At 37.0% G+C, this 21,265-nt stretch overlaps 1 protein-coding gene across 3 annotated transcripts in view; it reads left to right on the top strand.

The window, feature by feature from the left end:
* GALNTL6 (polypeptide N-acetylgalactosaminyltransferase like 6) overlaps window positions 1-21,265 on the top strand; it is a 1,725,164-nt gene that overhangs the window by 1,049,127 nt on the left and 654,772 nt on the right. For all 3 annotated transcript variants that reach the window (XM_067040058.1, XM_067040059.1, XM_059071079.2), the window contains exon 4: window positions 18,028-18,194. In XM_067040058.1, coding sequence (XP_066896159.1) covers window positions 18,028-18,194 — 167 coding nt within the window. The remainder of the gene's footprint in view (window positions 1-18,027; window positions 18,195-21,265) is intronic.

The raw sequence follows: 21,265 nt of genomic DNA, 5'->3' as shown, positions 1-21,265 counted from the left end.
TGTTGATTTAGGGTCCACCCTAATAACTTCATTTTAACTTAATTACCTCTTTTAAGACCCTACCTCTAAATACAGTCACATTCTGAGGTACTGAGGCTAAGACTTAAGCAGATGAATTTATGGAGAATACAGTTGATTCATAACACTTACATAACCATATGAATTTTAGAATAAATTTGTCATAAAACAAAAAGACACCTGGGATTTTTATGTGGATTGTGTTGAATCTGTACACAAATTTGGGGAATATTTCCATCTTACTATTGTTTTCTGATCCAGAGCACAGAATGTGTTTCCATTTATTTAGATGGCCCTGTAATTTCTTTCAATAATGATTTGTAGTTCTTAGCATACAAGTCTTGAGCTTGCTTTGTTAAATATTTTTCTAAGTAATTTCTTCTTCATGCTATTGCAAATGATGCTGTCCTCTTAATTTTATTTTTAACATTTTTTATTGCTCATCTATAGAAGTACATTTGATTTTGTATATTCAGCTTGTATTCTGTAACTTAACTGAGATTATTCTGATTTGTGTGCAGGTATGTTTGTGTGTGTTTTTGCATGTGTGTATTATTTAGAATATATAATGTAATGTCATATACAAGTAGAAATAGTTTTAATTCTTTTTTTTCTATTTGAATGTCTTTTATTATCTTGCCTAATTTCCTTGAGGAGAAGTACCAGTGCAATGTTAAATAAAAGTAGTGAGAGCAGACATCCTTGTCTTGTTCCTTATCTTAGGAGGAAACTAGTCTTCCTTGGAACCTTCACCCTAAATGTGAGCTGTGTTAGGGTGATTGGAGTCCAACATTGTTGGCCTGCCCTCTTTTTGTGGGCATGGCTGGGGAAGTGAGCCCTAGGTCTCTTAATTACATTTGCTGACATGGAGCTTTTGCAACAGAGCTATTTAGTATAAGAATATCTGTTGTGCTGTCTCTTCCAGGTTGCCCACAAAATTCTTTTATGTTGCTTTCTATTTTTTATTTTTTGTCTATATATAGGTTTCCATTTAATATAATTGTTCTGAAGAAATTGCTGTAACATTTACTTTTGTGTGGGTCTCCTGATGAATGAGTTCATTCAGTATTTGTATGTCTGAAATTGTTTTATTTTACCTTTGTCTTTTAAATGTATTTTCATAGACTAAAGAAAACTATGTTGATTTTTTTTCTCTTTTTTTGGAATTTTTCTTTTCTGTACTTAAAGATGTTTCTCCACTCCCTTACTATCTTGCATCATTTTTAACAAGAAGTCTGCTGTCACTCTTAGCTGTTTTCTACTAGACTTATGTGTCTTTTTTCTCTGGTTACTTTAAAGATGGTCTCTTTATCACTGATTTTAACAGTTGAATTATGGTAGGCATTAATGTAGTTTTTTCATGTTTATTGTGCTCGGATTTCATTGAACTTTTTGAAGCTTAGTGCTTCACATTTTCATTAAATCTTGAAAATTTTCATATATATCTTCAAATACATTTTTATGTCTCCCTTGCCTTCTTTTTGGATACTTTAAGTACACACACATTAGGCCTCTTGAAGTTGTCCCACAATACTCATTCCCTGTTCATATTATGTTCTGACCTTTTTCCTCTTTTTTGTTAGTTTTGGACAGTTCTATTTTCATGTCTTCAAGTTTACTGATCTTTTCTTTGGCAATACCTAATCTGCCTTAAATTTTGTCCAATGTATTTTGCATCTCATATACTATAGTTTTACTCTCTAGAAGTTGTATTTGGGCATTTTTAATATCTTCTGTGACTGTTAACATGTTCATGTATTCTTTTAGCTTCTTGAACATCTGGAAAACAGCCACAATAACTATTTTAATATCATTGCCTAGTCTATCATCTGCGTCATTTCTGTGTCAATTTCACTTAAATGATTTTTCATTTGATTTCATATTTTCCTGCTTCTTTGAAAGGTTTGTAGTTTCTCTTGGTTGTCACACATTTGAATTTTACTTTTTAAGGTGTAAAATATTTTGATATTCCTATAAGTATAATTGAGCTTTTATCTGTGATACAATACAATTACTTAGAAACAGTTTGATACTGTTAAGTATTGCTCTAAAGCTTTGTTAAGTTGAACCAGAACTGTATTTAGTCTTGGGCTAATTGTCCATCCTTTCTAACCCTTTTTCCAATACTCTACCCAGTTCTCCATGAGATATAAGTTTTTCCATTATGCCTGCTGAGAACAAGAAGTATTTCATGCCCTGTATGAGTTATTGATCCCTCTAATCTTTTCTGGTGGTTCATTCCTCAGTTCAGGGTTGTTTCTTCACACACATGCACTTATCAGTACTCAGCTGAAGGCTCAAGGGGACTCTGTAGGTCTCCTAGGTTTTTTTCTATACAGTTCTCTCCTTTAGAGAGAGAATTGTATCCTGCAAACTCTATCTACTTTGATAACCCTAGATTCTTGGTTTTATTTTCACAATTTAGGGAGATCACTTGGATCCACTTGGGTTTCTCCTAACTTCATCATTGCCTGGAATTTCAGACTAGAGTATAAGCAGGCAAACTTGTTTGTTTCCTGTTTCTTAAAGATATCTATATTTTTTGGCCAATGTCTTGAAAAACCATTGTTTCATATTTTTAATCTAGCTGTTTAGTTGGTCAAGTGGAAGGGTACATATGGTCCATGTTACTCCATCTTTGTTAAAAGAGAAAATCTTAGTGATAATCTCAGCTAGAAATATTATTAGCTGGAAATAGCAAAGCTCTCTATTTTTATTAAAATATACAACACTAATAAAGGAATATTAGATATAGTGGGCATAATGTCTGTTTATTTTATTCCCCTAATAGTGTAATCTAGTGATCCAGATGGCCCATTGGTTCAGTGGTCCAGGCCCTCTTAGAGCGTGTATTCAAATTTTTGTTTCCGAAAGTATTAATGGAGAATAGATAATACATTTCACAGAAACGTTTGGTCTAATAAAGTAATTGCCTACCTCACTTTAAAATATTACAACATTTATATAATTTAATTGATTGCATTAATATAAAGATGTCTTAAAAGGCCAATGATAGAATGGCATTTCCAAAAGACTGTGTAGTCAAAACTGAAGAATGTTGGATTCTAGTTCATTGCTCTGTGTTACCCAGCTGTGTGTTATAAATACCTTTCAAAAAATTGTAAACTCTTTGGGTCAGGAATAGTGCCCCATCACTGTATAACCTCTTCATCCACTACACTGTTTTACCAAATTGATTGTTAAAATAATTTTTGTTTAATTCTCTAAAACTCTAAATGTCTCAATTTTCAATTAAATGAGGGACTAAACTTGATGATACCAGAAGTGTGGTTGCAGCTCTAAAAATGTGCCTACAGCTAGCTATGCTTCTGTAGATGGGACACCTCGAATAGATATGATCAGGTTTTTCTTGTCTGTTTGTTTGTTTTGTGAAGAAACTGAATCTCTTTAATGTTTCCATATAATACAGTATAACAGGCAGTTTCCTTTTTCCTATTTCCTTTTTTATTTGAAAGAAGGCAGAAGACTAAAATGGTCGTGTTCACTTGTGTTGTTTGCCCACTATTTCTGGCTATAATTCTTCTGCACTATATAGGATTGCACTTCCTGGGCCCTCATGCCAAGTGAGTAGTTCCAACCAGTTATTTGTAAGGAGAGAGAACTATGTCGTTTTAGAGACAGACCATTTAATTATCAGCTTGAGACCCATCACTGTTCTCATTGACCTCTGACACAGTGATTGACAGTGGTCCAAATGTTGGCTGTTCTCAGTGACAACAGGCAGAGACCCTCTCGCAAACCAGTGATGAATAAGCAGATGCAAGAAAGAGAATATTCACTTTTTTGAGTCATTGGGATTTAGGGTTATTTATGACCATAACATAACACCCTGACTGATCTGTTTAATATAAATAGATAGAAAAATCCAGTAAAACAAAAAATAAAGTCATACTTTAGATAAGCTAACAGAATGATCTAAGGATTAAAATATGCAAATACTTTCATCCAAACATTCTAGTCAAATCTTGCAGTCTGAAAATTTGAATTTTTAAAATGTGAGTTTTGACACTGTGTCCAAAACTAAATACTCAGGCTTAGGCAGTGAGAAAGAATGTTTATGAAGTTCTTAAGAACCTTAAATGCAAGTTTATCTAAACGCTAACAATATAAAGGTTGACATTCTTGCATGAACAATAAAATATCTATTATAGACAAAAATAATGACAAATAAGTCTCGTACTTATTTCATACATCTCTATTTTTTTAAAAAATTAGCTTATTCCTATAGTTAAAAGAACCACTTATATTTTCTGAAACCAATGAAATTATGAAGATAAATTAATGTAACTCTGAAAGGAATGACAGTTAAGCATGTTTAAAATAAACAATGCTGTTAAACTAAATCTATTTTTAAATCTCTCAGTTTATTAAATGCCAATATAGAATATCAGAAAATGCGTGTGTTCTATTTTGGGGAAACTTAGAAGCCTATGAGAAATTGTCTACTGAATTTTATTTTCATTACTGTGAATGCTTTAGCAGAATGTTTACAGACTGATTTGGTTTTTTGTCAGCTTTTAAAATGCCTTCATGATTTGTCATTTCTCACAAGTAGTTTTTTAAGAATTTAAACTATTTCTTTCATCTCTCTGGTGCATTTAAGATAAATTGTTACTTAACAAAGGCATGTCCTCATCTCTGAGCCATTCCTAAACAAGTTAATTTTGTGAAGCCTTATTTGAAAATAATACAGCAATATGAAATGCAATAATACAGGCATCTTCACCCATATTCCTATAAACTTAATGCAACAAATGTTTTAAATTGTCCCTATTTTCTTTTTATAAATTTGCTGCCTATAAATGTGTAACCATAAGCATACAAATTGTCTGACTACATTTTACTTATTTCTTCAACACAGTTCCACAGTGCCACATTGTCTTCCCATTTTGCAAATTTCCCATTCTCAGCCTGGCTTGAGATTAAATCTAAAATACACAGGGTGCAGATTCTTAATAAAACCCTGGATACTCTTCAATATTTCTAGTCATAATGAGAAGCAGTCATCTGGACCACAACTTGGCCAATCCAATGGCTGACGTTGAGAGTGAATTCAATTTCCTTTGGAGCAGCTTAAGTGCTAGAATAACTAAGTATAATTTAATCAGTTCAGGCACCATCACAAACAGGCTGATTTTCCTTAGAGTAAAAAATCAGGTGCATAGCCTGTGCTCCGCAACGGGAGAGGCCACAACAGTGAGAAGCCCGCGTACCGCAATTTAAAAAAAAAAAAAAAAAAATCAGATCAGCACCCTCATTATTTTTGCCCAGAGTATTACAGTCTCTAATCTTTTTTCCATTCGTTTCTGCTGTCTTCGGTGCATCATTTGCCCAGATGCCAGAGGAATATGTAAACGTGATCCTGTCTTCCTCATCATTAACAATATGTGAAATACTTCACATTGACTGCACGCTAATGTCCAGATTTCTTAGAATCACTTCAAGATCGTACATGATCTGTTCTCAACATACAGACTCATCTATAAAGACTTCCCTAATTCTTTCAGACAAAGTTAACCATACTTCCTTTGGGCTTTTCATTGCCTGTGTGCCATCTATTATGTCACTTGTCTCATTTGAGTCTAATAATTTTATATATTTGTCCACTGGTCTGTGAATCCTTAAGGGAAGAAACGGTAATTTATTCATCTTTGTATCATAAGTGTCTCTCACTTTCTCTCATGCAATTGCCATCTCTCCTAGTTTCCTAGCTCCTTCCACAGAGGACTTGACAGGTAAAACAGTAACTGTTAAAGTAACAACAATAACAGCAACAGTAATAATGATAGTATTTATCAAACTCTTGCTATTATCAGATGTAATACTGTACTGAGTACTTTGTATGGGTTATCTAATTTGATTCTTATTACACATTATGAAGAAGGTATAACTTTTTGCTACTTAATTGCTCCACGTGAGAAAACTAGCCTTATAGTAGTTAAATAATTTGCCCGTTGTCACACAGGTAGTAAGTGGCAAAGCCATCATTTAAACCTCGATAGTCTAATGTATAAACTGTGATTTTTCAATATTTCAGGAATAATTATAAGCACAAAATATGAGTTTTCAGTGTGGTCTAATTGAAAAAATTAATTACAGACATCTATGTAAAGAAGGTAACTTTACTACTAATAGTCTACTAATTAGATTAAGGTTTTTGTTTTTGTTTTTGTTTTTTTTGCGGTACGCGGGCCTCTCACTGCTGTGGCTTCTCCCGTCGCGGAGCACAGGCTCCGGACGCGCAGGTGCAGTGGCCATGGCTCACGGGCCCAGCCGCTCCACGGCACGTGGGAGCCTCCCGGACCGGGGCACGAACCCATAACCCCTGCATCGGCAGGCGGACTCTCAACCACTGCGCCACCAGGGAAGCCCAAGGCTATTTTTAATGTAATTTCTGTACATGATTTTATGTGTACTCACTGTACATATAAAAATAGTCCTGATGGCTGTATTTCGTAGGCATAGAGTAGACTCTGAACAGAGTATCAGTGATAATCAAAAAGTTCAAAGAAAGTGTAAAATGTACCTGTGACAGATTTTTAAAATTACTTAAAAATATCTCCAGGAGTAACAAACTACAAGTTTCATAACACTACAGAAATAATTGTGTTTCTTAGGGAATTTGGACCATCACTCTGTATTCAAGGGACAGTATAATTTATAATTTATACGCCTATGTCTAAGATTGGATTCCCTTAAAGCAGACTCTGAGACAGATTTGTCTGCAATAGTTTTAAAGAGGTAATCACAGAGTGAACCTGGCGAAGTAGGGTGAAGAAGTAAGACAGGGAAGGGAAAACAGCCAGTAAAAGGTGCTGGCCTGATGCTTATCCTTGTGGGCAACTGAGGCCCCATCTCACTGGAAAATCCCGGGAGATGTTATAGAAAACACCTCAGATATGTCTCACCATAGGACTGCTTATCCCCCAACTTCATTGCTTGATACTTGCTCTAGGAGCATTCATTTATTTTTTTCTTAACATCTTTGTTGGAGGATAATTGCTTTACAATGGTGTGTTATTTTCTGCCTTATAACAAAGTGAATCAGCTATGCATATACATATATCCCCATATCCCCTCCCTCTTGCATCTCCCTCCCACCCTCCCTATCCCACCCCTCTAGGTGGTCACAAAGCACCGAGCTGATCTCCCTGTGCTATGTGGCTGCTTCCCACGACTTGGTAGTGTATATATGTCCATGCCACACTCTCACTTCATCCCAGCTAACCCTTCCCCTTCCCCATGTCCTGAAGTCCATTTTCTACATCTGCATCTTTATTCCTGTCCTGCCCCTAGGTTCTTCAAGACCATTTTTTTTTTTAGATTCCATATATATGTGTTAGCGTACGGTATTTGTTTTTCTCTTTCTGACTTACTTCACTCTGTATGACAGACACTAGGTCCATCCACCTCACTACAAATAACTTTGTTTCTTTTTATGGCTGAGTAATATTCCATGGTATATCTGTGCCACATCCTCTTTATCCATTCATCTGTCGATGGACCCTTAGGTTGTTTCCGTGTCCTGGCTATTGGAAAGAGTGCTGCAATGAACATTGTGGTACATGACTCTTTTTGAACTATGGTTTTCGCAGGGTATATGCCCAGTAGTGGGATTGCAGGGTCATATGGTTATGGTACTTCTATTTTTAATTTTTTAAGGAAGCTCCATACTGCTCTTCATAGTGGCTGCACCAGTTTACATTCCCACCAACAGTGCAAGAGTGTTCCCTTTTCTCCACACCCTGTCTAGCATTTATAGTTTGCAGATTTTTTTTTTTTTTTTTTTTTTTTTGCTTTTCTCACTTTCTTCTACAGAGCGATTTGTTTACAGGTACTTTAAGCTTTGGATGAGGCTCAGGTTAATTCAGTTTATTGATAAAAGAGAACTAATTCAACCTAAAGTTCACTATTGATTTTTTTTTCTATTAGTTTTTAAATTTTATTTATTTTTTTATACAGCAGGTTCTTATTAGTTACCCATTTTATACATATTAGTGTATATATGTCAATGCCAATCTCCCAATTCATCACAGCACCACCATCACCCTCCACTGCTTTCCCCTCCTTGGTGTCCATATGTTTGTTCTCTTGTCTGTAGATTTTTTGATGATGGCCATTCTGACTGGTGTGAGGTGATACCTCATTGTAGTTTTGATTTGCACTTCTCTAATGATTAGTGATGTTGAGCATCCTTTCATGTGTTTGTTGGCAATCTGTATATCTTCTTTGGAGAAATGTCTATTTAGGTCTTCTGCCCATTTTTGGATTGGGTTGTTTGGTTTTTTGATATTGAGCTACATGAGCTGCTTGTAACTTTTGGAGATCAATCCTCTGTCAGTTGCTTCGTTTGCAAATATATTCTCTCGTTCTGAGGTTGTCTTCTCATCTGGTTTATGGTTTCCTTTGCTGTGCAAAAGCTTTTAAGTTTCATTAAGTCCCATTTGTTTGTTTCTTTTTATATCCTTTTATCTAGGAGGTGGGTCAAAAAGGATCTTGCTGTGATGTATGTCATAGAGTGTTCTGCCTGTTTTCCTCTAAGCATTTTATAGTGTCTGGCTTTACATTTAAGTCTTTAATCCATTTTGAGTTTATTTTTGTGTATAGTGTTAGGGAGTGTCCTAAATTCATTCTTATACACATAGCTGTCCACTTTTCCCAGCACGATTTATTGAAGAGGCTGTCTTTTCTTGATTGTATATTCCTGCTTCCTTTATCAAAAATAAGGTGACCATATGTGCGTGGGTTTATCTCTGGGCTTTCTATCCTGTTCCATTGATCTGTATTTCTGTTTTTGTGCCAGTACCATACTGTCTTGATTACTATAGCTTTGTAGTATAGGCTGAAGTCTGGGAGCCTGATTCCTCCAGATCTGCTTTTCTTTCTCAAGATTGCTTTGGGGGCTTCCCTGGTGGCGCAGTGGTTGAGAGTCCGCCTGCCGATGCAGGGGACACGGGTTCGTGCCCTGGTCCGGGAGGATCCCACATGCCGCGGAGCAATTAAGCCCGTGAGCCATGGCCGCTGGGCCTGCGCGTCCGGAGCCTGTGCTCCGCGACGGGAGAGGCCACAGCAGTGAGAGGCCCGCATACCGCAAAAAAAAAAAAAAAAAAGATTGCTTTGGCTAATCGGGGTCTTTTGTGTTTCCATACAAATTATTAAGTTTTTTGTTCTACTTCTGTGAAAAATGCTATTGGTAGTTTCATAGGGTTTGCATTGAATCTGTAGATTGCTTTGGTTAGCAGAGTCATTTTCACAATGTTGATTCTTCCAATCCAAGAACATGGTATATCTCTCTGTCTGTTTGTATCATATCTAATTTCTTTCATCATTGTCTTATAGTTTTCTGCATACAGGTCTTTTGTCTCCTTAGGTAGGTTTATTCCTAGGTATTTTATTCTTTTTGTTGCAATGGTAAATGGGAGTGTTTCCTTAATTTCTCTGTCAGATTTTTTATCATTAGTGTATAGGAATATAAGAGATTTCTATGCATTAATTTTGTATCCTGCTACTTTACCAAATTCATTGATTAGCTCTAGTAGTTTTCTGGTAGCACCTTTAGGATTCTCTATGTATAGTACCATGGCATCTGCAAACAGTGACAGTTTTACTTCTTCTTTTGCAATTTGGATTCCTTTTATTTCTTTTTCTTCTCTGATTGCTGTGACTAAAACTTCCAAAGCTATGTTGAATAATAGTGGTGAGAGTGGACAGCCTTGTGTTGTTCCTGATCTTAGAGGAAATGGTTTCAGTTTTTAACCATTGAGAATGATGTTGGCTGTGGTTTTGTGATATATGGCCTTTATTATGTTGAGGAAAATTCCCTCTATGCCTACTTTCTGCAGCATTTTTATCATAAATGGGTGTTGAATTTTATCAAAAGCTTTCTCGGCATCTATTGAGATGATCATATGGTTTTTCTCCTTCAATTTGTTAATATGGTGTATCACGTTGATTGATTTGCGTATATTGAAGAATCCTTGCATTCCTGGGATAAACCCCACTCGATCATGGTGTATGATCCTTTTACTGTGCTGCTGGATTCTGTTTCCTAGTATTTTGTTGAGGATCTTTGCATCTGTGTTCATCCGTGATATTGGCCTGTAGTTTTCTTCCTTTGTCATATCTTTGTCTGGTTTTGGTATCAGCGTGATGGTAGCCTCGTAGAATGAGTTTCGGAGTGTTCCTCCCTCTGCTATATTTTGGCAGAGTTTGAGAAGGATAGGTGTAAACTATTCTCTAAATGTTTGATAGTATTTGCCTGTGAAGCCATCTGGTCCTGGGCTTTTGTTTGTTGGAAGATTTTAAATCATAGTCTCAATTTCAGTGCTTGTGATTGATCTATTCATATTTTCTATTTCTTCCTGGTTCAGTTATGGCAGGTTGTGCTTTTCTAGGACTTTGTCTATTTCTTCCAGGTTGTTCTTTTTATTGGCATAGAATTGCTTGTAGTAGTCTCTCATGATCCTTTGTATTTCTGCAGTGTCAACTGTCACTTCTCCTTTTTCATTTCTAATTCTGTTGATTTGAGTCTTCTTCCTTTTTTTTTTTTTCTTGATGAGTCTGGCTAATGATTTAGCAATTTTGTTTACTTTCTCAAAGAACCAGCTTTAAGTTTTATTGATCTTTGCTATATTTCCTCATTTCTTTTTCATTTATTTCTGATCTGATCTTTGATTTCTTTCCTTCTGCTAATGCTGGGGTTTTTTTGTTCTTCTTTCTATAATTGCTTTAGGTAAAAGGTTATGTTGTTTATTTGAGGAGTTTCTTGTTTCTTGAGGTAGGATTGTCTTGCTATAAACTTCCCTCCTAGAACTGCTTTTGCTGCATCTCATAGGTTTTGGGTCGTCGTATTTTCATTGTCATTTGTTTCTAGGTATTTTTTGATTTCCTCTTTGATTTCTTCACTGGTCTCTTGGTTATTTAGTAGTGTATTATTTAGCCTCCATGTGTTTGTATTTTTTACAGATTTTTTTCCTGTAACTGATATCTAGTCTCAGAGTGTTGTGGTCAGAAAAGATACTTGATATGATTTCCATTTTCTTAAATTTGCCAAGGCTTGATTTGTGACCCAAGATATGATCTATCCTGGAGAATGTTCCACAAGCACTTGAGAAGAAATGTAGTCTGTTGTTTTTGGATCGGATGTCCTATAAATATCAATTAAGTCCATCTTGTTTAATGTGTCATTTAAAGCTTGTGTTTCCTTATTTATTTTCATTTTGGATGATCTGTCCATTGGTGAAAGTGGGGTGTTTAAGTCCCCTACTATGATTGTGTTCCTGTCAATTTCCTCTTTTATGGCCGGTAGCATTTGCCTTATGTATTGAGGTGCTCCTGTGTTGGGTGCATAAATATTTACAATTGTTATATCTTCTTCTTGGATTGATCCCTTGATCATTATGTAGTATCCTTCTTTGTCTCTTGTAATCGTCTTTATTTAAAGTCTATTTTGTCTGATATGAGAATTGCTACTCCAGGTTACTTTAGATTTCCATTTGCGTGCAATATCTTTTTCCATCCCCTCACTTTCAGTCCTTACGTGTCCCTAGGTCTGAAGTGGGTCTCTTGTACACAGCATATATATGGGTCTTGTTTTTGTATCCATTCAGCCAGTCTATGTCTTTTGGTTGGAGCATTTAATCCATTTACATTTAAGGTAGTTATCAATATGTATGTTCCTATTACCCTTTTCTTAATTGTTTTGGGTTTGTTATTGTAAGTCTTTTCCTTCTCTTGTGTTTCCTGCCTAGAGAAATTTCTTTAGCATTTGTTGTAGAGCTGGTTTGGTAGTGCTGAATTCTCTTAACTTTTGCTTGTCTGTAAAGATTTTAATTTCTCCGTTGAGTCTGAATGAAATCCTTGCTGGGTAGAGTAATCTTGGTTGTAGGTTTTTCCCTTTCATCACTTTAAATATGTCCTGCCACTCCCTTCTGGCTTTCAGAGTTTCTGTTAAAAGATCTGCTGTTAACCTTATGGGGTTTCCCTTGTATGTTATTTGTTATTTTTCCCTTGCTGCTTTTAATATTTTTTCTTTATATTTAATTTTTGATAGTTTGATTAATATGTGTCCTGGTGTGTTTCTCCTTGGATTTATCCTGTATGGGACTCTGTGTACTTCCTGGTGTTGATTGACTATTTCCTTTACCATATTAGGGAAGTTTTCAACTATAATCTCTTCAAATATTTTCTCAGTTCCTTTCTTTTTCTCTTCTTCTTCTGGGGCCCCTATAATTCGAATGTTGGTGTGGTTAATGTTGTCCCAGAATTCTCTGAGACTGTCCTCAATTCTTTTCATTCTTTTTTTCTTTATTCTGCTGTGTAGTAGTTATTTCCAGTATTTTATCTTCCAGGTCACTTATCCATTCTTCTGCCTCAGTTATTTTGCTATTGATTCCTTCCAGAGACTTTTAAATTTCATTTATTGTGTTTTTCATCATTGTTTGTTTGCTCTTTAGTTCTTCTAGGCCCTTGTTAAACATTTCTTGTATTTTCTCCATTCTATTTCCAAGATTTTGGATCACCTTTACTATCATTACTCTGAATTCTTTTTCAGGTAGACTGCCTATTTCCTCTTCATTTGTTTGGTCTGAAGGGTTTTTATCTTGCTCCTTCATCTGCTGTGTGTTTCTCTGTCTTCTCATTTTGCTTAACTTACTGTGTTTGGGGTCTTCTTTTCACAAGCTGCAGGTTCATAGTTCCTTTTGGTTTTGGTGTCTGCCCCCAGTGGGTGAGGTTGATTCAGTGGTTGTGTAGGCTTCTTGGTGGATGGGACTGGTTCCTGTGTTCTGGTGGATGAGCCTGGATCTTGTCTTTCTGGTGGGCAGGACTGTGTCCAGTGGTGTGTTTTGGGGTGTCTGTGACCTTATTATGATTTTAGGCAGGCTCTCTGCTAATGGGTTGGCTTGTGTTCCTGTCTTGGTAGTTGTTTGGCATAGGGTGTCTAGCACTGGAGCTTGCTGGTTGTTGAGTGGAGCTGGGTCTTAGCATTGAAATGGAGATCTCTGGGAGAGCTTTTGCTGTTTGATATTACATGGAGCCAGGAGGTCCAATGTCCTGATCTCGGCTCTCCCACCTCAGAGGCACAGGCCTGACACCTGGCCGGAGCACCAAGACCCTTTCAGCCTCACAGCTCAGAAGAAAAGGGAGACAAAAAGAAAGAAAGAAATAAAATAAAGTTATTAAAGTACAAAAAAATTAAAAAGAACGAAAAAATTAAAAAGCAATTAAAAAAAGAAAGAAGAGAGCAACCAAACAGACAAAACAGATCCACCAATGATAACAAGCGCTAATAATCAATACTAAAAAAAAAAAAAAGTGGAAAGACAGAACCCTAGGACAAATGGTAAGAGCAAAGTTATAAAGACAAAATCACACAAAGTCTACCGCCTCAATTTTGGGATGATTCGTTGTCTATTCAGGTTTTCCACAGATGCAGGTACATCCAGGTGATTGTGGAGATTTAATCCTCTGCTCCTGAGGCTGCTGGGAGGGATTTCCCTTTCTCTTCTTTGTTCGCACAGCTCCTGGGTTTCAGCTTTGGGTTTGGACCCACCTCTGCGTGTAGGTCACCTGAGGGCCTCTGTTCTTCGCTCAGACAGGATGGGGTTAAAGGAACCGCTGATTCGGGGGCTCTGGCTCACTCAGGCCGGGGGGGGGAAGGAGGGGTACTGATGCGGGGCAAGCCTGCGGTGGCAGAGGCCAGCATGACGCTGCACCAGCCTGAGGCGCGCCGTGCATTCTCCCGGGGAAGTTGTCCCTGGATCCCGGGACCCTGGCAGTGGCGGGCTGCACAGGCTCCCAGGAGGGGAGGTGTGGAGAGTGACCTGTACAGGCTTCTTGGTGGCCGCAGCAGCAGCCTTAGCATCTCATGCCTGTCTCTGGGGTCCGTGCTGATAGCCGCCACTCATGCCCGTCTCTGGAGCTCGTTTAGGCGGTGCTCTGAATCCCCTCCTCGTGCACGCCAAAACAATGTTCTCTTGCCTCTTCGGCAGCTCCAGACTTTTTCCCAGACTCCCTCCCAGCTGGCCGTGGCGCACTAGCCCCCTTCAGGCTGTGTTAGCGCCACCAACCCCAGTCCTCTCCCTGGGATCCAACCGAAGCCCGAGCCTCAGCCCCCGCCCACCCTGGCGGGTGAGCAGACGAGCCTCTCGAGCTGGTGCGTGCTGGTCGGCACTTATCCTCTGTGCATGAATCTCTGCACCCCTGTTGCTGTGCTCTCCTCTGTGGCTCTGAAGCTTCCCCCCACTCTGCCCACCATCCCCCGTCTCCTCCAGTGAAGGGGATTCCTAGTGTGTGGAAACTTTTCCTCCTTCACAGCTCCCTCCCACTGGTGCAGATCCCGTCCCTATTCTTTTGTCTCTGTTTATTCTTTTTTCTTTTGCCCTACGCAGGTACGTGGGGGAGTTTCTTGCCTTTTGGGGGGTCTGAGGTCTTCTGCCAGTGTTCAGTAGGAGCTGTTCCACGTGTAGATGTATTTCTGATGTATCTGTGGGGAGGAAGGTGATCTCCACGTCTCACTCCTCCATCATCTTGAAGCTAGGGACATTCATTTGCCCCAGAACTTTTGATCTGCCCTTTTTCAGAGATGAGAGAGCACATTCAGTTGGCTATCTGCTGGTACTTATCAGAGGATCCTCTTGGCAAGTGTTGGGATGGTGATGCTATGGAGATAGTGGCAGTGCCCTGGCATCAATGCTAGAGCCTATCACTGTTCCTCCTGTACATCAGATCTTTTTCTGAGCAATACACATATACACATATACACATAGATAGATATACACACATAGGTACATACACAGACAGATAGATGTGTATATCATATATACGATTGCTCTGTTACCTAACTCACGTTCAGCTACTTGCTGCTCAAAAGCCAATCATTCGAGAGGCAAGTGTCAGTAGAGAGGAAAGGTGCTTTAATCAGAAAAGCTGGCAATCTGGGGAGAAGGTGGACTTTTGTTCAGAGACCAGCTCTGAAGATTCTGCTCAGCCGTGACAGTTTTTACAGGAGAAAAGGGGGAGGAATCTCAGGGAATCGTCAAGGCAGGAGGTTGGGTTCTGCATCTCCATTGCGTGCAGACTGGCTGACTCTCTCTTCACATGTCATCTTGCCTGCGTGATCTGCCAGCAGGATAGCTAAGGGGATTGTTAGAGGCAGAGAGCCCGTGATTCTTTAACTACTTCATTCCTCATTCTTCTTTTTATCTAGGAAAAGAATCACCAGGTTAGGCAAGGCATGGTGTGCATTCAGGAGACCGTTAAGTCAGTAGTTGGTTTCAGTTGCTTACTGATCTCATTCCTTTAATTAGTTTCTTTCAAGTTTAGAGGGGAAGAGAAATGGGCAAACAGGAAAGGAGCAGAAGAGCTGGTTTCATGTTCAACTAGGTATCATTTTGACACCTCAAAGTTAATGTGGTCAAAATTGAACTCATGTTTACCCTGAAGCCTTGCAACCCTCAAATGCCCCTTACACACTGTGCTCTGATGTAGGTCTGTATTTCATAGATCAGTTGCCCATGTCCAAAACATGGGAGTCCTCCTTAACTCTTTCTCCCAGACAGTTACTAAGTCATATCAGTTCTTTTCCTAAATATAGCTCGAACTGGTCTTTTGCAGGCCACTCTTAACTCTCGCTTGCATTTCTGTAGCACTTTGCGAATTGGTTCAGGGACCTCTTTCAAATGCTTGTATGGCACCCTGTTATACTTCTACATATTGATTCCCCTTTAACGTTTTAATTGTCTCTTTACCCTTCTGTATCCCCTATTGTACTGTAAACGTCTTAAAGTTGGAGAGTAGGGTTTTTTCATTCTTTTATGTCCACTTTGCCTCCTGGCTTAGAGAAAACCCTCAGCAAATCTTTGGGACTTGAGAGCATGAATGAATAGAAGGATATTTTCACCTCCCCTGTGTGGTAATAATTTGAGCTTACACAGAAATTACTGAAAACATTTTTATGAGGGAAAACCCTTTTTGCACATGATTAGTCTTGCATTCTCTTGTGTCTGCCTTTTTTCTGAATGGATTGTAGATCGCTGTTAAACATCTCTTTAAAGCCCTAAGCCTATTGATTGCTTATCATGTATTACTCTGAATGCAATTCCTATTTAATTAATAAGCAAGCGATATGTACAGTGTCTCCTCTTAATGTTTAAAAACTGATTTGCCTTCTTGGGGATATCAGTTACATTCCCAGAGCATTGTTAGGTATGGTGTTTTGTATTATCCTGAGTATTGATACAGGAAAGCACATTTGTCTTGGGCTCCTCTCTTTGTTGAGAAGGATGGATGGCTCTACTTAAGTGTGATGAGATGTGCTGAATTAATTTAGCACTCTTTTCCAGATTTGCGCATTAGGTGTGAAAGCATCCATCTCACTACACTCTCTTGGAAATCACTGACAGATCTGTTTGATATATTGCTTTTTAAAATTATTTTATGTTATCCTACAAGGAACTTCATGGTTTTTTCTAGTATTTTCATGCCCATTTCATGGTATCCTTTTGATGGTCTTTTCCAATGCTTTTCATTGTACTTGAAAACCTCTAAATCTCTTGTTTGATAAATACTGTTACAAATTTTAAAATTTAGATTAAATAATTGATAATAAAAGGACAAGATAAAAAAGAAATGCCTATATTTTATATTTAAATTATTTGTCTAAATTATTTCATTTTATTTTATCTTCCAGGATAGTTAAATTTTTTTTGCTTTAATTACATTATATTCTATTATCTGAAGCTGCAAGGCAAGATCTCTTTGTTTTATATCTACAGTGATATTTAAGATATCCTATTGAGATCATAGTAAAATGAAGTGTTGAGATAACTGACTAAAAAACCATATTTTAAGTAATGTTTTGAATATGCTGGTACATTTCTCTACATCTTGGTAGAATCTATGCATACTTCAAATTCACACTCTAATATCTGGACTAAACAGTAGCCAGTGTCTTGGCAAAAGATGAAATAATAGATGTTCCTGTATTTAAACAGAAACTGTGTTTCTTTCCAGATTTCCACTCTCTTTTTGTTTGTTTGTTTTCATGTTATCCATACCAGAAAAATTACTAAATTTAGTAATTGATTGAAATTTTATCCTATTTTAGTTTTGAAATAACTTAAAGATTTCACAAACTTAAATTAATTCATTATCTTTAATAAAGCTTGGGCAACTATGACCAGTGCTGAACTAAGAATTAAATCAGATTTGAGACCAGCTTTCTGCCCTGATGTGGCTTATAAATTACTTAAATAAATCACGAATATTGAAAGAATAGCCGTGACATATACTAAATTGCTTTAAACTATGCCAGAATTTAAAACCTACTTCCTATTTGGCATCTCAGATTGTTTTACAGTGAGAACAGCAACATGAGATTTCTCTGTATAGTTTTCATTAGGAATGTGATAGTGTCATGATTTGGATCTTAATGTAATCTTATCATGCAGTTGCATCAGTGTGTGATTATTTAAGATTAAATTTTCATTTATTTCACTTTAAGACTCTTTTCTCCCCTAGAGCCTAAAATACTGCCCAGCTGTGGAAACAGACCACAACCAAAACTGATTAATTGGTCATAAATATTGCAGAAGTTAAATTTCCAAACTTTCCTGGAAAGTTTAACATTAGCTGTGTGCCCAGTGGAAATGATGTTAATACATATTATTTATCCATATTACTATTAGAGAACATATTAACAAGAGCACAACATTTCAAGAAGCACAGGTGTACTTCTTACCTTGTTTTCGAGCCACTGGTATAAAAGAGGATAAATAATTATATCATTAAGAGTGAGTGTGAAAGGAGATCATTAAAGAATTCCAGGAATGGGTAGAGTAAGTATGATGATGTAGAAGCTTTGGTTGGGAAAGTACTAGGCAAAGTCTAATTTTCACAGTTGTCTGATAACACAATGGGTCAATGGCAGTATAAGACATATTACAGTCTTGTATCTGACATAGCCTTTTCTTCCTCTGTCATCTCCAGCTGTAAGCACAAGATGTACCTGGAAAGGCTACCAAACACCAGCATCATTATCCCATTCCATAACGAAGGCTGGACTTCACTCCTCCGGACCATCCACAGCATCATCAACCGAACCCCAGAAAGTCTGATTGCAGAAATCATCCTGGTCGATGACTTCAGTGATAGAGGTAAGATATTGTGAATAATATTTTTTGTGATTCTCTTCTCACCTACATAATCATTACGGGCTTTTAAAATACGGCAGACGATCATTGTGATGGTTTCTTTCTAATTCTATCTGAAAGGAGATGATAAAGTTTTGTCTATGTTGTGATGCTGTGATTTCATAAAATGTTGACCAAATGCAAAAGGAATTGAACGGAAAGTTATTGGCATCATTTGGGTACCTATCAGAAATTTGTATTACATTTCTGTTGTAAATTAGAGAGGTATTGGCAGAATGCCTCAAATTCTACCTTCAGCTTCAGGACAAACATTGTAAAATATGTTATGGTAAGTACATATGAATGGTGAAATATTCCAGTATAACCAGAAAATCTGTTCCCCTTTCTGAAAAGTATCTGCTCCGTTATTTACCAGTGTGATACATTCTCCAGGCTGTGCTTGTGTTACTTCATAAATACTGGAAATTATAAGTAACACAAATAAATATTTTTACTTGGCAATTTTAGCTATTTTATCATATCTGAACAATAACAACAGCAGAAAGGCCTGGAATGCAGTGTATTAGAAAATTTGACACAGTTCTACTCTTTTTTTTTTTTTTTTTTTTTTTTTTTTTTTTTTACTATTCTCATGAACACAATTTGGTTTATAAGTCAGGGAAATAAGATTATAGAAAGTTTCTTGAGATTAGGACTTGATAAATCATACTCACTCTAAATAGGGGAAAGTAAAATTCTTCTTGGCTGGTGTGAGCAGAGAGGCGGAAACCTTTTCTAAAGATATTCATATACCTTCTGTTTCATTGCATGAAGGAGCTCTGTTTAACTGTACTGTATGTGTGTAAGAAAGAGTGGCAGGAAACGAGTTTGCGTGTTATCATGCCTTCAAGAACATGCATCTTGAGATCCTATGGATTGATTGAAGTTTTGGAAATTTCATTTGCAACAGAAACATTTTCTTCGTAGTACTTAAAAATTCTGTAGAAGTAAAACTGCTTGGTGTGTTAGCTTTGCGGTTCTTTTAGCATTTTTGTCTGAAATGATTCACTTCAAAAACTGATTCAGGGTTTGCCGATAATTCATATGTGTTGAAGTTCATAGGCCAAAAAAAAAAAATAGGTTGTCTATTGTTCTATTAAAATAGTAAACTACAAACTTGGTAATTTAGGTTGATTTCAAAGTAGTTTTTGCCTTGCATTGCTTATATAGTTGTGTGTTCAGTAAGTATCTAAATCAGTATCTAATAAGTACCTAAATTAAATGTATTACTTAAAATTAATTTAAATAACACACTGATTTCTTTTTTATTCTAATTGAGGCTACTTATTTCAAAGCAGTCATTACTACCTCAGGCTAAAAATAGGCATTTCATGTGTTAAAGCTAAAACTTTGCTTTTAAATAAAAGAATGAAAAGGGGGATAAAGATCTGGGGCCACACATCACCAACTAAATGACATTTTTTGGTTGACTGGTACCAAGAGAAATAAGACAGTGTATCTGTGGACAATTTTCTACATAATTAACTTTGTCTTGGTAAACTATTTCCTACAGCAGAATTTTGACCTGGGGGTAACAAAGTAGGAAACACTTGGTAGCAGTACCGTGTGGTTTGTAGAGTTTTTGCTGGATATTTCTCAAAGGTAGTTTTCAGCTGAAAGTCTTTAAAGAGGGAGAAAATAGTGGCATCTGCTTTTGTCTTGAGTTTAAATCATTATCACCTCTGTATAGTAGCGACTTTGATAGACTGTCCCTTCTGCTTAGAATGTTACCCAGGAAGGAAGTGTGTTCTGGATGGTCCATGTCATTGCTGTTAGTGACATGAAGCAACACAAAAAGGATTGGTTGGGAGAGTAATGGTGATTTTGACTTTCCTGTGGGACATTTTTAAGGATAATCATTATTTTAATGCCTTCGTAAATGTTTCCTTTAGTTACTCTATTCCTGTGAACTATCAAGTTGAAAGTAGTATTTTATGATCATTAAATTTACAAATGGGAAAGCTTTTTGAATCTTGCTTTTCATTTTACTAGCCTGATTATAGTGTAAGAGTAAACGTTGAAAGACATGTGATAAAAATACTTCCACAAATCTTTTAGAATATACCATAATTCTAAAGGTGCATGGAATAAGAGAAGCCCTTCTTTCAAATTTTTGTTTCAGATTACAAAATCTCTTCTGATAAAATATTAGGGTTTAGGTGAACCTAAAAGCATCACTCCTGATTTCTGAATTGTGAGAAATCTAGAAAATCAACATGGTAAACACAGGTTAGAATCCTGATACCAACTATGAACTGTATGACTTTGGGTAAATTAACCTCGTGGTGTCTCAAATTCCTTATCAAAATGGGGATAAGTAACTCATTAGTTATCTAAGTACCTCCTCCCGGGAGGTTGTGATGAAGACCTGCTTTCATGGCTCAAGGAACTGTGCTCCACAAGAGAGCAACTGCTCTCAACTTCTGACCACTCCTCCCCAAATACTGTTTGGAAACACAGCCTCAATATTCTACGTACTTTTGTGAGGAGATCCTCTCAATTTAATGAAATCTTATTCACAAAATTGAATCAGTCAATCCTCTGTCTATGTGTCCATCCATCATCTACGCATCTACCTATCACCTACCACCTCGCCCCCACAACCCGGGTTGCAACAGAAGTACTTTAGAAGTCATGCCTTCATAGAAGGCATATGAAGACAAATTGTGGTCATTTATAACATGTTGTTATAAATGGGAAAATTAGGACTGCATTAACATTTTTTTAAAAAAATCTCCAATTTTACTAATAAGCAGGTAGTTTATACGGGTATTGAAGAAAAATGAAATTTTAGAGTTTCAACAAAAGGAGGGTAAATAGAACATGTCACCTCCCTAAATTATGTCAGTGACCTCAATGTTCATCAAAAATTCCTTTCAGGATTTTTACTATTGTAAGAGAAGGAAGATATTTCCAGGCATCTCTTGTTTCCAGGGCCTCTAAGGCAAAGAAGTTTTCTCTGCTTTTTAGTCAGATATGATTCATAGCCATGCTGTTAAAAGCTATTATACTTTATGCTTTTTTTTTTTTTTTTT

The sequence above is a fragment of the Kogia breviceps genome, chromosome 8 (genome assembly GCF_026419965.1).
Source record: "Kogia breviceps isolate mKogBre1 chromosome 8, mKogBre1 haplotype 1, whole genome shotgun sequence".
Lineage (NCBI taxonomy): Eukaryota > Metazoa > Chordata > Mammalia > Artiodactyla > Physeteridae > Kogia > Kogia breviceps.
This window is presented reverse-complemented; position numbering and strand designations above follow the sequence as displayed.